The following is a 15781-nucleotide window of genomic DNA, read 5'->3' as shown; positions in this document are numbered from 1 at the left end:
ACCGTAAAATATAAATGAGTATTCCTAATTCCTAATAATATAGTAGATGATGAACAATTGAACGCGTTTATTTCGGCTCATTCGGTTGGCCCATTCAAGAGGAGAAGGTGTGGACTTGGTGGGCCAAATGCGTGAGATTCATACCTTGCTCTCAGAAAAAAAGAAAAACGTGCAAGCTTACACAGCAGAAGATCCAACAGATTAGTTCACATGTACTGAATCTACTTATAAAAATATTAAATCATAAAAACCTTCCAAATGGGAGGCACATAGGTCTTTGCAATCATTACGGCTTGGCCAATCTTATTTTTATAGAATTAGTCGGTGTCACATTCTTCTGCCACACCCAACCCCTACCAACCCTTTATGTCTCCAAAATTAAACAACCAGCAGTGCAATTTCATTTGTGTCTTTTTTTTTTTTTAATTTTTGAGAATAAATAGGAAGATGATGGGAAGGTTGCGGCATGGTGACATCCACCTACAGGGAGCATGCCAGGTGGGGCCCAATTGACAACCAGCCAGCTGGCGAGTCGGAGCCAATACAGCCAAGCCGCGTTGGAGCCTGTTCTGGCTTGGTGGGGCCCGGCGTGGTTGGTGTGTTAGTGTTCCCGGATCCAACCGCGGGTCCCACGCAGCCGGGGGTCGCTGTCGGCCACCGACTCCCGAATGGGGGCCTGCTGCTGGATCCTACGGACGAGATCGCGCAGCCCACGGAACCGTGGGCGGTCAGATCTGGATCTCACTCGGGAACGGCAGTCCAAAGCGCGTCGTTTGGGTGCCAGTCGCCTATAAATAGGATGCTCCTCCTCTTCGACTCCCGTGTCCACCCGGAGTCCCAGGACAAAGCGGTTGAGAAGCTTGGGGTTGCTTTGGTGCCTATCTTCTTCTCGTATCTTACAACAAAGGTGCGATCTCGTTGTTTCTCTTTTCTTTAGGTCTTGAGGTCTCGTTGTTTCTCTTTTTCTTTAGGTCTTGGAGAATGAGTGCTGTTTTTCGGGAACTTTATTGAGTTTTGTTCTCTTTTCTACTGGATCAGGGACGACTCGATGGCTTTTTTTTTTTTTTTTTTTTTTTGGGGTGGGGGGGACTAATTTTTTTGATTTTTTTTTTCCCACTTGAAATGGCTGGATCTGGTGCATTTAGCTGTTTTTAGTGCTTCTCTGGTTTCTTGGCGCTTTCTTGTGCATTTTTCCTTGAAATTCTGTTTAGTTGCTTCCAGTTTATCGTTGTCCGGAAATGGCTGGATTTGGATTGTTTCTTGTTATATTAGGTCACCAGAGCTTTTCTTGATTCACGCGAAATGATTTGATAGCTCCTCTCTTGTGGTTTTGGTTCCGTTGGTTCTAATTTTTGATCATTGTTGTTTAGATTTGTCTAGATTTCGTGGAAAGATTGTGTATTTTCGACGTCTGATATCATGATTGTGCTGTCTAACATGGTTAGGTCGTTTGGATTTGGGTGAATTTGTGGATTTTGGTGTTTGATCAGTCTGAAGGATTGTGGGCATAATTCCTAATTTTGCTCGACGTGGTTCTGTCCCACTTTCACGTAATTATAAGTTATCAGATCCGTCTTTGCAATTTATGGTGTTCGATAGAATGTTTATTGTTGAAATTTTTAGATGTGAGAGCTGCTTGCAAGTTGTAATATGCTTTTGATGCTTGTCCATTATTTCAGCAAACTTGAGGTGGAGCAAGTCTTATGCTTGATTTGTTCCAATCGGATCTGCCCACTGCGTAGATGCACATGCCTTTATTCGATTCATTCTAAAGAATCTTTGTATCCGTTTTATTGTTAATTACTCTTCACATTTATGCTTATCACTTCTGTTTGCTTTTTGTTACCTTTTAGCTGCTAGATCTGCCCAATCTTCCACTGTAACCTGTTGCTTTTAAATTTGCACCTATTTCTTGCTTGCCCTCTGAAAGGTTAGAGACTCTTCCGACCTAGATTTGCTATCTACTTTAAAAAATATACATTATGACTTCCCATATTATGTGATTCTGATTCCTGATTTTATAGATTCTTCTGGAATTCCTTGTGCTTCTCTTAATTATTTGCTTTCTGCCCCACTAATCTTCTAGTGGAAGCAGCTTTGTTAAAAGGTCATATCGGGTTTATACTCTGCTTTATTCCTCCATCTCTTGGTGAATGGACTACTTGCTTAGAATCATTCTAGACTTCCGTCATATGCACTCATTCCTGCATGTGAAGCACAATTTTAGTCTAAATTGGGTTGGAGTGTGTTAGATAAATGTCCAAGGTTCACCAATACCGGCTACCGAAGGATGTGATTAAAATTACAATGAGTTAAAAGTAGATGCAGTAGTATTCATATGTTTCTTGTCCAAAATGTAATTTTGTGGTCTATTTTATCAATGATAACAGAAGTATGCTAGATGGGGCCGTTAGCATTCGAGTGATTAATTATGTCCCCGGATTCTAATATGATCTTTTAATTTGCTGTTCTGTTGCAGATGGCCAACACCGACACCTTCCTTTTCACCTCTGAATCTGTGAACGAGGGACACCCTGACAAGCTCTGCGACCAGATCTCAGATGCTGTGCTTGATGCCTGCCTAGAACAGGATCCCGACAGCAAGGTTGCTTGTGAGACCTGTACCAAGACGAACATGGTCATGGTCTTTGGAGAGATCACCACCAAGGCAAATGTCGACTATGAGAAGATCGTCCGCGACACCTGCCGCGGTATTGGGTTCACTTCCGATGATGTTGGCCTTGATGCCGATCACTGCAAGGTGCTTGTCAACATTGAGCAGCAGTCTCCTGACATTGCCCAGGGTGTTCATGGCCATTTCACCAAGCGCCCTGAGGAGATTGGTGCTGGTGATCAGGGTCACATGTTTGGTTATGCAACCGATGAGACCCCAGAGTTGATGCCCCTCAGCCATGTCCTCGCCACCAAGCTTGGCGCCCGCCTCACTGAGGTCCGCAAGAATGGCACCTGCCCGTGGCTGAGGCCTGATGGCAAGACCCAGGTGACCGTTGAGTACCGCAATGACCATGGCGCCATGGTCCCTATCCGAGTCCACACCGTCCTCATCTCGACCCAGCATGATGAGACTGTTACCAATGATGAGATTGCTGCTGACCTCAAGGAGCATGTCATCAAGCCCGTCATCCCTGAGCAATACCTTGATGAGAAGACCATCTTCCACCTCAATCCATCTGGTCGTTTTGTCATCGGTGGACCTCATGGTGATGCAGGGCTCACCGGGCGCAAGATCATCATTGATACCTATGGTGGCTGGGGAGCCCATGGTGGTGGTGCCTTTTCTGGCAAGGATCCCACAAAGGTCGACCGGAGTGGTGCCTACATCGCGAGGCAGGCAGCCAAGAGCATCGTTGCCAATGGGCTTGCTCGCCGTTGCATTGTGCAGGTATCTTATGCCATTGGTGTGCCAGAGCCTCTGTCAGTGTTTGTGGATACCTATGGCACAGGCAAGATTCCCGACAAGGAGATCCTGAAGATTGTGAAGGAGAATTTTGATTTCAGGCCTGGAATGATCATCATCAACCTTGACCTGAAGAGGGGTGGAAACGGCAGGTTCCTGAAGACAGCAGCTTACGGGCATTTCGGCAGGGATGACACCGACTTCACCTGGGAGGTGGTGAAGCCCCTCAAGGGGGAGAAACCCGCTGCCTAAACAAAACGAGTTTATGGACATCCGCATGATCGCAACCATTGCATTTTAGCTTGCTACTGTCATCGCTCTTCTGGTCTTAATCTTCAAAATGATGCTTCTTTCTAATTACCCCTTTTCGTTTAATTTGTCTCACCCATTTATTATGGTTTGTAATAACTTTGTTGTTTGGTCCCAAGCTTGCTGAAAGAAGAGTTTGTGGAGGGGTATGCCAGAGCTGTTTGGGGACGTATGTAATAGCCGAGTATCAAGTTAATAGTGAAACGATATATCCTCTTGCCTCATACAATCATCCCTCTCTATTTGCCACCATCAGCTCAGCATTGAGGTTTTCTTAATGCACAAAATAAACTGTTGTAATCCGGTGCCGGATCTATTGAACCAAATGATTAACTTTGTTTCAAGTTCTATAAGGAACAAGCCTGCAAATATGTTTTTCTCGTCTTACCAAGAGAAGATTTTACCGGGGGTGGTTAAAAAGAAAAGTTATTTGCCACTGTAGTGGCAGCCCAGTGGTAATGGGCTTGAACTCCCCTCCAGCAGCTGAGGTTCGAGTCTCAAGTAAATACCAAAGTGAAATGATTCGAGGTAATCACTGTTGACGGTCTTGGCACAGAGAAAGTTGGGAGTTGTTATCTGTTACGTTAGTAACTACGGTGGCACGGATGATGACATACTCATCGAATGGTGGTACGGATGGGGACATACTCATCGAATGGTAAGTGGTAAGAAAGAGTTGTGCCCCAGATTGTCATGTTGACGAGAGATTCCTTGCATTTCGGCCATAATCATTAGGGCTGAAAATGGGCTCTGACTGGCCCGATGGGTTTCGGGTCGGTCCGACTGCGGGTCAAGTCCGAATAAAATCAGATCGGATTTGGACTCAAAAATCTAGTCCATTGCATTTTCGGATCAGGCTTGGGCGTACCGTAGGCCCGAGCCCGAGACCAACTGTAGTCCGATTACAAGTTACTTCTTCTTAATCGTCCATTCTGTAACTCCGTTCTTCGTTTCCTTCAGATGACGTTTCCAGACCCACGGCCCTCCTCACTGGCTCCGACTTACACCGCGTCAGGACCAGGGGCTGCGATCCCTCCTCTCCCCCCTCCCCTCCATCTCTCAAGCTCCCATTGCTCAAGTTCCTCCCCTCCTCCTCATCATCTCCCACTTCCATCTTCTTCTCTGCTAGAGAAGACTTCAATTCTGATGGCGGAAGCGAAGAGATAGAGATCGGGAACTGGTTGGTAGCCAAGGACGATGCCCAGTTGTGCGGAGTCGATCGGCATCTCATCAGCAGCAGCGCGTTCTTCGGCGGCATCGTAGTCGCCGACAAAACAAAAACCCTAGTCTCATCCTCCTCCTCGTTTTTCAATTTCTCTTCATCGTCGTCATCGTTCTTATATTTTTCTTGATCCGATTCAAAAACTCCTACCATTTCAATTGGTGGCTTCATGAGATTTGCCTCCTTCTCGATTTATCTTCTCTGCTGGTCCCTCCGGCTTTTTCCAGATCGGAGGCTAAACTCCCACTGCCGCCACCACAACCACCCGCCTGAGTCTTTTCTCCAGCCAGCGAACATGCCGCAAAGCAGCGGCCTCTGGAGGCACCGGCAATGCTCCACTGCCGTCGGCACCAGACGACAGCGGAGGACGAAGTGGAAGAGGAGAGGGAGAGGGGGTGTTTGGGTAACAAAACCCTCACCCCGTGACAAGTAGTATCGGAACCAGGTTGGCTAAGTCGATGGTCGACATTATGCTTGATGTTAGCTTCTGATACGTATGGTATCAAGTTGCATATTTTGATTACAGATACGGGGTATCTAAAGTGATGTAAATTTGAAGTCTAAGTTCAGAGGAACTGAATGTCTGAGTTTGTTATGGGTGTCAATGACTCAGAGTGGGGGAGCATGTTGCAGGACAATGTGCTCAGTGGAGGATAAAAGCAGAGGTTGGTGTTGGATTTTGTAGCAGTTTGGTTCTGAGGAGGAGTCAGTGTGGTGTGGATGATGGATTGTGGAGAAAGGATCAAGGATATCAAGACCGTGGGTCTCTGACTTGAAGAACCATATCTACAGTTACTGTAGTGGAAATTTGGCTGTGGTGACTAATGATCAAGTAGTGGCTTAGACGTCGACAGCTTGAGTGGGGGAGAATTGTCAGGGACTTATCCGCAGACATGTCGCAGGGGGTGCCGGCATGGGCGTGGCACGGTGCTGCGAAGGATTTGGCTTGGCAAAAATTGCCACACGTGGGATCGGGCCAGCTCCAATGATTTTGGGGCGCACTCAGGCCTGGGCTCAGGTCGGGCTCGGACCAGAATATTTACATATTCATCGAGCCTAAACACGGCCTGAAGCCCGAAACTAATGTTTGGGCTGGGCTCGGGTGGGGATAGGGCCCGGCCAGTTCCACCCCAAATAATCATGCGGTCTGCGGGGAATCTGATTTGAGGGTACATTTTTGTGGACTGTTGCTGTTTAATTTGCTGTCAAGCATATCATGGTGCCATAAATTTTTGGTCCATGCCCAGGGCTGCTATGCGTCTCCTTCATGCCTCATGTTATGGTTGCAGGTGCTTTTCGCGTGATTCTAATGTTTTTATACTTAACCCTTTAGCATCACTTTTATTTCTTATTACATGTAACTAGTTGGTAACCCTTTCTGGTAGATCAAGAGAGCTTCCAGCTTCAATATCTTGAAGGTTGTAAGGACATCATGCCTGTTTTTCCTGGGGGGAAGAAAATAAAAAGAACTTTCCTGTCTTCCTGCAGTGATGACAGAGATTGTACGTTAATCTCATCTTTTATATCTTTTTAGATTTTTCATATTTTTCGGCGTCTGGAGTCCTGGACGTAAGAGAAGATGTAACACCCCGGCCCAAATCAGCCCAAAAAGCCCAAAACATTACAAAAAAAAAAAAAAAAATGATAAAGAAGACTCCCGCTGGGAGTCTTCTTCCACCCAAATCATCGGTGGAGAGGTTGAATCCGAGGCGGATTCGACCTCCCCTACATCCTATAAAACCCCCCTCTCCTTCCCTCTAAGGTTGGTCACGACGAGCACCGGATTTTTCTTTTATTTTTCTCGAATTTTTCCGTTGAAGCCGCGGATGTCCTCATCGTGTTCATCTCAAATACTCGCCGGAGACCTCACCGGAGTCGGAGGCAAGCCCTTCTCCTCTTTCCTCTCTTGCTTCCCATCTTTTCCACGGCTTCGTGCACCCTCGCCGGCCGTCAGGATCGCCGGAAAATTCATGAATAAAATGACCCTGTTTTTGCTCTGTTTCGGCCGAACTCTTCCCTCTCTTTTCCGGCCACCGGCGCCGCCGGTTGCGGCGTCCCATTCCCGAGACCGAACCCCCATCTCCCTCTCTTCCTTCCCTGAAAATTTCGACCGCCGGCGATCGGCCAATGGCCGGAAATCACGAAGAAAGGGGACGGATCCCCTGTTTTCTGATTTTTTTTTCTTTGTTTTTGCCGCCGTCCTCCTCTTCGCCGCCGGCCGAACCCCATCGTCGGCCGTTGTCGGATCTCCGGCCAAGCCACCGGAGCCCGAGCCACCGAGGGGGGGACCTCACGGTCCTCCCCTGTTTCAGCCAAGGGAGGCCGCGGGAAAAGGAAAGAAGAAGAAGGAAGAAAAGAAGAAAGAAAGAAGAAGAAGAAAAGAAAAAGAAAAGAAAAAGGAAAAAGAAAAAGAAAAGAAAAAGAAAAAAAAGAAAAAGAAAAGAAAAGAAAAAGAGAAAAATAAAAATAAAAATAAAATAAAATAAAATAAGAAGAAGAAGGAGAGAATTTTCCTCTCTCTCCTTTCTCTCTTCTTTCTCTCTCTTTTCTCTCTCCTCTCTCTACCTTCTCTCTACATTTTCTCTCTCTAGATTCTCTCTCTAGACTTTTCTCTCTCTTTACGGATTTTGTCTCTCTAGGATCTTTCTTCCTCTCTGATTGCATCATGAATCCTAGAATAAACTTGAAGATGAAAATAAGATGATCTTAGGTTGCTCCGAAATTCGTGCAGTAGATCTGATCCCAGTTCGATCCTATTCAAAATTTGTAACACTTGATTCATATTGAGTTACCCTGATAGGACCTCTGATGATCTCGATCATGAGTGCCTCATCGGAAGGATACGAAAGTTTCTCTCTCCACTTTCTCTCTCTACTTTCTCTCTCTAGAATTTTCTCTCTCTTCATGGATTTTCTCTCTCTAAAAGTCTTATGGATCAGTGGAGGATCCAGATACTTAGGTAAATCCTAATTTTGGTTAATCCTAAGAGAGATCCTAGATTTGTGTTATCAGATCGATTATCGGTAATTTTCTCCATATATGTGATTTTTATATTGATCAGGGTTATGAAGAGATGATTGTCTGCATATGATATCGAGTGGAATATCTTGTTAGAGAAATTCATAAATCAAAGAAGAATATTGATTTCTGTGTTTGGATCAGTCACCGGTAAAGGTAAGAATCCCTGTACATGATCACTATTATATATGCTATTTTACTATTGGTCTTGCATCGTTGGTTTTGCATTATCGGATTTGAGATCGATGAATTTATTATATCTGAGATACTGTTATTTGATTTTGAGCATGAGTATGTTATGTCAATATATATGTATCAGAGATTGATGGCATGATTATATGGATATGACATATCTGAATTGATCATAATGCAAGACAGAATTGATTGATGAAATCAACACATAATGATTAAATGAAAAGAAAGAGATATATGGTATGGACTAGCCTTGTCATGTGGAACAGCCGGCCAGGAGCTTATGCCTGGGACAGCCCGCCAGGAGCTTATGCCTGGGACAGCCCCCACTGGCTTACAGGTGGATCAGCCGGCCAGGAGCTCATGCCTGGGACAGCCCGCCAGGAGCTTATGCCTGGGACAGCCTCTCACGGGCTTTGGTACGTGGGACAGCCGGCCAGGAGCTCATCCTGGGACAGTCTTGAAAGACTTTTTAAAGTGGATTCGATCCGGATGATGACTGAGGTATAGACTTGGATAGTCCAAAGCCAGAAAGAAAATGTTAAAATCATATGATTATGAAAGGAGAAATGAAAGATAAGATATGAAACAATTGTTGAACAAAAGTGTTTCACCGGTTAACATATGATGATGCATCTATTTTGACAAGACAGAAAATTTATGAATGTTTGCATTATTCTGGATATTGAACATGAGATTTTATATTTTATTGCTTATCCTTATTTTCAGACTATATTACTATATCAGTGTGATATGGGAATTCTTACTGGGCTGTAAAGCTCACACCCCTTCATCTTTCTTTTCTTTTCAGAGATACAGGATGTTCATGATTGGCCATGACTTAGATTTATGGGTGAGCGGATGCATAGATAGAGTACCGTTGATACTTGATCAGAGGATTGAAGGAATGTTAATTGTAATTATGCAAGTTTTATGAATTATATTTAAAATTAATTGTTATGGATGTTAAGGTTGTAATGATTTATTTTGGCCTTGCATATTCTTTAGGGCTTGCTCTAAGGAGTGTGCGGCCATCACGTATCCGACCCGGGTGTTGGGTTCGGGGCGTGACAGAATGGTATCAGAGCATAGGTTAGAATCATTAGGGATTATGATATAAGTGATTGGAATATGACAGAATAATATCAGAGCTTAGGTTTAAAATTTCTAAGATTATGAAGTGATATTAAAACTTTATGTAAAGATCAGTAGGATGTGACGGAGTGGCATTTGAGCTTAGAGCTTAGGTTACGTTTATTCGGAGACAATGATACAAGTGATTAGGATATGACAGAAAAGTACTAGAACCCAAGTTTAAGGTCACTAGGGATTGTCATATAAGTGATATCAAAACTTTGGGATTATAATCACTAGAATATGATTGATAATATCGGAGTTTAAGATTTTGATCATTAAAGGTATGATAGAATGATATTAGAGTTTAGGTTATGATCACTAGGAAATACGATTTAAGTGGTATTTGAGTTTAAGGTTATAATTATTCAGAATTGTAATTCTAGTGATATCTGAACTTAGGTTTTGATCACGAGGAACATGATAGATATAAAAGAGAAGATTCAATATTTAGATTTCAAATCAATAGATAGTAAGATGAAATTTATGCATAAGTGGCATATATTATCTATAATAAAATTGACGAGTTATATCTTGGATTTCAATTAGTAGGGTGGCCTGAATATAAGAAGAGTTGACCTTGGAATGAAGTGGGAGGTATTGATAAGTTATGTTGAGTATACTAGATGATTTTGAAATGTAAAACTTATATGATTGAAGATCATGATATTTTTTTTCTAATTTCGATGATAATTGACTGAGCATTATGAATTTTAGATTTATCAAAAGAAAGTTAATTAGGGTATGGTCTAAGAAGAAATTTCATCATATGAGAGAGAAATATTTTTTGAACATTGAATCTATAAGAGGATCATATATGAAACTCAATTTTAAATGAAAAATATACTTTAATTTTATTATGAGAATATGAGATACACATCTTGGTGAAATCTTTGGTTACTCAAAATATCATATTTTGAATATGATTCCTTGATCTTTCAAGTTGTATTGAATTTCAAGTCAAAAGTTTATTTTTCTAAGTAGATCAAAAGTATTTTGATATTGTTGTTAAAGTAAAGAAGAAAATTTATTTTGTCAGAGTATGATATACAGGTTATGATGAAATCTTTAATAATTCATATTATTATCTTTGGATTAGATTTTTTTTTTTTTTTTTTTGGTGATTGTTGAAGATGGTGAAGTGTATTAATCATTCAAGTCAAAGTTTGGATTTTTAAATTAAATTAAGATATCTTGTTAATGTTAAATTTTGAATGACTTATACAAGGGACAAGATTTTGTTTGGATTTATCGATTAATATTAAGGGTTGTGATGAAGAGAGTTCTATAAGAAATAATCAAGTTAATTCTATTTATAAGGATGTTGACTTGAGTTCTTTTAGTTGTCAAATTAGAATTAATTCTTTTAAAAAAAGGAAGATTGATTTAGAAATTATCTAAATGATTGTAAGGTAAATCTAAGGTTAACTCTAATTGATTCTAGATATGTTGGATTCTTGAAGAGTGATGAAACTTATACAATAATTTCAAATATAGGAAGTAGATCAAGATTTAATTTTTATATGCTATACCCAAAGGTAGTAAAGATGAAGAAACTTAAAATTTTGCCCTAAGTTTTATCTGAAATTTGAAGGTTGGATCTAGCTTGGATCGATCTAACATATAAGAATATTTTTATCTTTGATATAATTATATAATTTGATAAACCAAGATCAGAATGCGCAGCAAAAGCATGGTGGGTTAAATTGATTAGAAATATTAATTCTTTGATTCTGAAGATATTATGGAATACATTAGTTGTTAATAAAGAATAATTTTTAATTTGATCATAGTCAGATAAATTTTGTTAGTAGGTTGCTTCATTGTAGATAATGCCAAAAAAAATTTTAGATATCTCAAGTTTATTAATAGCTTGATAGTTCTGATATTAGTTCAAATTTAGAATGTCCTGACATAGATCTCATATTTTTTTTAAAATTAATATTGTTACTCGAACTGATATAGAAGATTGAGATTTTTCTTAAGATGAGAGTCTATATATAAAATTTGTTGGAAAATCAAGTGAAGAAAGAAATCGATGATGGTAAAGAGTGCTCGATGTTTGATCTTTATTTATCAGGGGTAGTATGAGATAATTATGAATTTCGAGTGAAATGTATTAGACAAATAATGGTGGTATATTAATACAAGTCCAAAATGTTACAGTTCTTCAAAAAGTTGAGAAATCAATAAGAAAGGATGAGTTTGAGATTTCAAATAATTTTTGTTATAATAAAATCATGAGAAATAAAAGACATTATTGTAAGCTTGAGAATGACATGAAGAATGTATACTTTAGAATATATCTCAAACAACATAACTTAATTTCGAGGACGAAATTATTTGAAGGGGGAGAGAATGTAACACCCCGGCCCAAATCAGCCCAAAAAGCCCAAAACATTACAAAAAAAAAAAAAAAAATGATGAAGAAGACTCCCGCTGGGAGTCTTCTTCCACCCAAATCATCGGTGGAGAGGTTGAATCCGAGGCGGATTCGACCTCCCCTACATCCTATAAAACCCCCCTCTCCTTCTCTCTAAGGTTGGTCACGACGAGCACCGGATTTTTCTTTTATTTTTCTCGAATTTTTCCGTTGAAGCCGCGGATGTCCTCATCGTGTTCATCTCAAATACTCGCCGGAAACCTCACCGGAGTCGGAGGCAAGCCCTTCTCCTCTTTCCTCTCTTGCTTCCCATCTTTTCCACGGCTTCGTGCACCCTCGCCGGCCGTCAGGATCGCCGGAAAATTCATGAATAAAATGACCCTGTTTTTGCTCTGTTTCGGCCGAACTCTTCCCTCTCTTTTCCGGCCACCGGCGCCGCCGGTTGCGGCGTCCCATTCCCGAGACCGAACCCCCATCTCCCTCTCTTCCTTCCCTGAAAATTTCGACCGCCGGCGATCGGCCAATGGCCGGAAATCACGAAGAAAGGGGACGGATCCCCTGTTTTCTGATTTTTTTTTTCTTTGTTTTTGCCGCCGTCCTCCTCTTCGCCGCCGGCCGAACCCCATCGTCGGCCGTTGTCGGATCTCCGGCCAAGCCACCGGAGCCCGAGCCACCGAGGGGGGGACCTCACGGTCCTCCCCTGTTTCAGCCAAGGGAGGCCGCGGGAAAAGGAAAGAAGAAGAAGGAAGAAAAGAAGAAAGAAAGAAGAAGAAGAAAAGAAAAAGAAAAGAAAAGGAAAAAGAAAAAGAAAAGAAAAAGAAAAAAAAGAAAAAGAAAAGAAAAGAAAAAGAGAAAAATAAAAATAAAAAATAAAATAAAATAAAATAAGAAGAAGAAGGAGAGAATTTTCCTCTCTCTCCTTTCTCTCTTCTTTCTCTCTCTTTTCTCTCTCCTCTCTCTACCTTCTCTCTACATTTTCTCTCTCTAGATTCTCTCTCTAGACTTTTCTCTCTCTTTACGGATTTTGTCTCTCTAGGATCTTTCTTCCTCTCTGATTGCATCATGAATCCTAGAATAAACTTGAAGATGAAAATAAGATGATCTTAGGTTGCTCCGAAATTCGTGCAGTAGATCTGATCCCAGTTCGATCCTATTCAAAATTTGTAACACTTGATTCATATTGAGTTACCCTGATAGGACCTCTGATGATCTCGATCATGAGTGCCTCATCGGAAGGATACGAAAGTTTCTCTCTCCACTTTCTCTCTCTACTTTCTCTCTCTAGAATTTTCTCTCTCTTCATGGATTTTCTCTCTCTAAAAGTCTTATGGATCAGTGGAGGATCCAGATACTTAGGTAAATCCTAATTTTGGTTAATCCTAAGAGAGATCCTAGATTTGTGTTATCAGATCGATTATCGGTAATTTTCTCCATATATGTGATTTTTATATTGATCAGGGTTATGAAGAGATGATTGTCTGCATATGATATCGAGTGGAATATCTTGTTAGAGAAATTCATAAATCAAAGAAGAATATTGATTTCTGTGTTTGGATCAGTCACCGGTAAAGGTAAGAATCCCTGTACATGATCACTATTATATATGCTATTTTACTATTGGTCTTGCATCGTTGGTTTTGCATTATCGGATTTGAGATCGATGAATTTATTATATCTGAGATACTGTTATTTGATTTTGAGCATGAGTATGTTATGTCAATATATATGTATCAGAGATTGATGGCATGATTATATGGATATGACATATCTGAATTGATCATAATGCAAGACAGAATTGATTGATGAAATCAACACATAATGATTAAATGAAAAGAAAGAGATATATGGTATGGACTAGCCTTGTCATGTGGAACAGCTGGCCAGGAGCTTATGCCTGGGACAGCCCGCCAGGAGCTTATGCCTGGGACAGCCCCCACTGGCTTACAGGTGGATCAGCCGGCCAGGAGCTCATGCCTGGGACAGCCCGCCAGGAGCTTATGCCTGGGACAGCCTCTCACGGGCTTTGGTACGTGGGACAGCCGGCCAGGAGCTCATCCTGGGACAGTCTTGAAAGACTTTTTAAAGTGGATTCGATCCGGATGATGACTGAGGTATAGACTTGGATAGTCCAAAGCCAGAAAGAAAATGTTAAAATCATATGATTATGAAAGGAGAAATGAAAGATAAGATATGAAACAATTGTTGAACAAAAGTGTTTCACCGGTTAACATATGATGATGCATCTATTTTGACAAGACAGAAAATTTATGAATGTTTGCATTATTCTGGATATTGAACATGAGATTTTATATTTTATTGCTTATCCTTATTTTCAGACTATATTACTATATCAGTGTGATATGGGAATTCTTACTGGGCTGTAAAGCTCACACCCCTTCATCTTTCTTTTCTTTTCAGAGATACAGGATGTTCATGATTGGCCATGACTTAGATTTATGGGTGAGCGGATGCATAGATAGAGTACCGTTGATACTTGATTAGAGGATTGAAGGAATGTTAATTGTAATTATGCAAGTTTTATGAATTATATTTAAAATTAATTGTTATGGATGTTAAGGTTGTAATGATTTATTTTGGCCTTGCATATTCTTTAGGGCTTGCTCTAAGGAGTGTGTGGCCATCACGTATCCGACCCGGGTGTTGGGTTCGGGGCGTGACAGAAGAGGAGTCAGTGACAATGATGGTTGCTTCATTCTCCCTGATTGGAGAGGGAAAAACTTGGAAAGAAAAAGAAAACCGGAGCCATGTCATGCGAGATCCTGCTGCGATTTGTGGTCTGTTACCAGCGTTTTCAGGCAAAGGCAAAGCGAAGCACCTAAAAGCGTCTCACATGCCCGTTCGAGGTCCACATACGGTAGCTGAACAAGCTTCTGTCTTTATAAAAAGAGCGTGGGCTACCGAGTCCTGCCAACGTGACAATATTTTCTTGTTAGTTGTTGAAAAGCTTTGGAACGATCCACTAACTTTTCATTGGTCGATGTGTTCTCTAAGTAGTTTGGATTACTAAAGAATAGAGAAACCAAGTCATCTAGTCAGATATTTTATGGTTTATGTACTAATTATTCACAAACAAATTTGAGGAAAACTATTGTGTCAAATATGAATCAAAAGCTCACTTTTTTCTTTACAATGTGCCTCTAGCAATTAATTATTTACTCATGAAAGCCCTAAAGCCACTTGATCTACACATCCAACAATTTATTAGTGCTCGTAATAGATCTAAGAGCAACTGAACAGCTCACATCTAGCCCTGATCAAGTGTGGACCTTTTCTAGCTTGAGTTTTAGGCTTGAAATTAATTTTAAGCCCGGCTGGAATGACCAGCTTATTAAGGCTTAGCTCAGCTGGGCTTGGACGTGATGGAAATTTAACAAGTAGAAAAATCAAGCAAAATATGTGAAAGATGCAGCGAACAAATCAAACACAGAAACACCAAGATTTACGTGGAAAACCTCCTCAATATGAGGAGTAAAAACCACGGCCCGACACCCACAACTTCCACTATAATCAAATAATGGGAATACACAAGATTCCTCTATAGTTATCAACAACCAGAGGCATACATCAACTTCTCAATACAATAAATCATCAAGAATTAATATTCTTGACAGCCACAAACATCTAATGATGCAACAAGTGAAGTTGAAAAGATATTACCAAAAAATAAAAGAATTCTGAAGAAAACGGCAAGCAGAAACCAAAGAAAAAGGACTCCAATTCCGATCTCCACCGTCCAGATTGAAGAACCAGGTGTCGAGAATGTGCAGACCAAATTTCAATTTGATCCAACAGTGAACAAATTTCCGACGACCACTTTTGCGAAGGCTGCACAAATAAATCTGAAAAAGGAACGATCTTTCTTTTTGCCGTCTAATGTTTCTGATCTTCAAAACCTCTTTTTCTATGTGGGTGCTCTCCAAAATTACCTTTTTTTAAACACTAGAATTTCTTTTGGAGCAAAATAAAAATGAGTCATCAATATGGGTTTTGACCCATATAGGCTTTGGGCCATTCTCCACATAGGAGAGACCCAACCCAACAGGGCGCTCAGAAGTTAGAGAATAAAACTCCACGTGTGTTGGTC

At 41.0% G+C, this 15781-nt stretch overlaps 1 protein-coding gene and 1 pseudogene across 1 annotated transcript; one reads left to right on the top strand and one right to left on the bottom strand.

Moving 5' to 3' along the window:
* Nucleotides 1-749: 749 nt before the first annotated feature.
* On the top strand, nucleotides 750-3956 carry LOC140858084 (S-adenosylmethionine synthase-like). Its single transcript, XM_073257582.1, has 2 exons — nucleotides 750-907; nucleotides 2480-3956. The coding sequence occupies exons 1-2, from the start codon at nucleotides 800-802 to the stop codon at nucleotides 3668-3670; spliced, it is 1299 nt and encodes a 432-aa protein (XP_073113683.1). The 5' UTR covers nucleotides 750-799; the 3' UTR covers nucleotides 3671-3956.
* The window catches only part of LOC140857937 (uncharacterized), an 18146-nt pseudogene continuing 6143 nt past the window's right edge, over nucleotides 3779-15781 (bottom strand).

Source organism: Elaeis guineensis, chromosome 5, assembly GCF_000442705.2.
Source record: "Elaeis guineensis isolate ETL-2024a chromosome 5, EG11, whole genome shotgun sequence".
In the NCBI taxonomy this organism is placed as follows: domain Eukaryota; kingdom Viridiplantae; phylum Streptophyta; class Magnoliopsida; order Arecales; family Arecaceae; genus Elaeis; species Elaeis guineensis.
The sequence above is the reverse complement of the archived record's forward strand: the minus strand, read 5'-3'. Positions and strand labels throughout refer to the sequence as shown.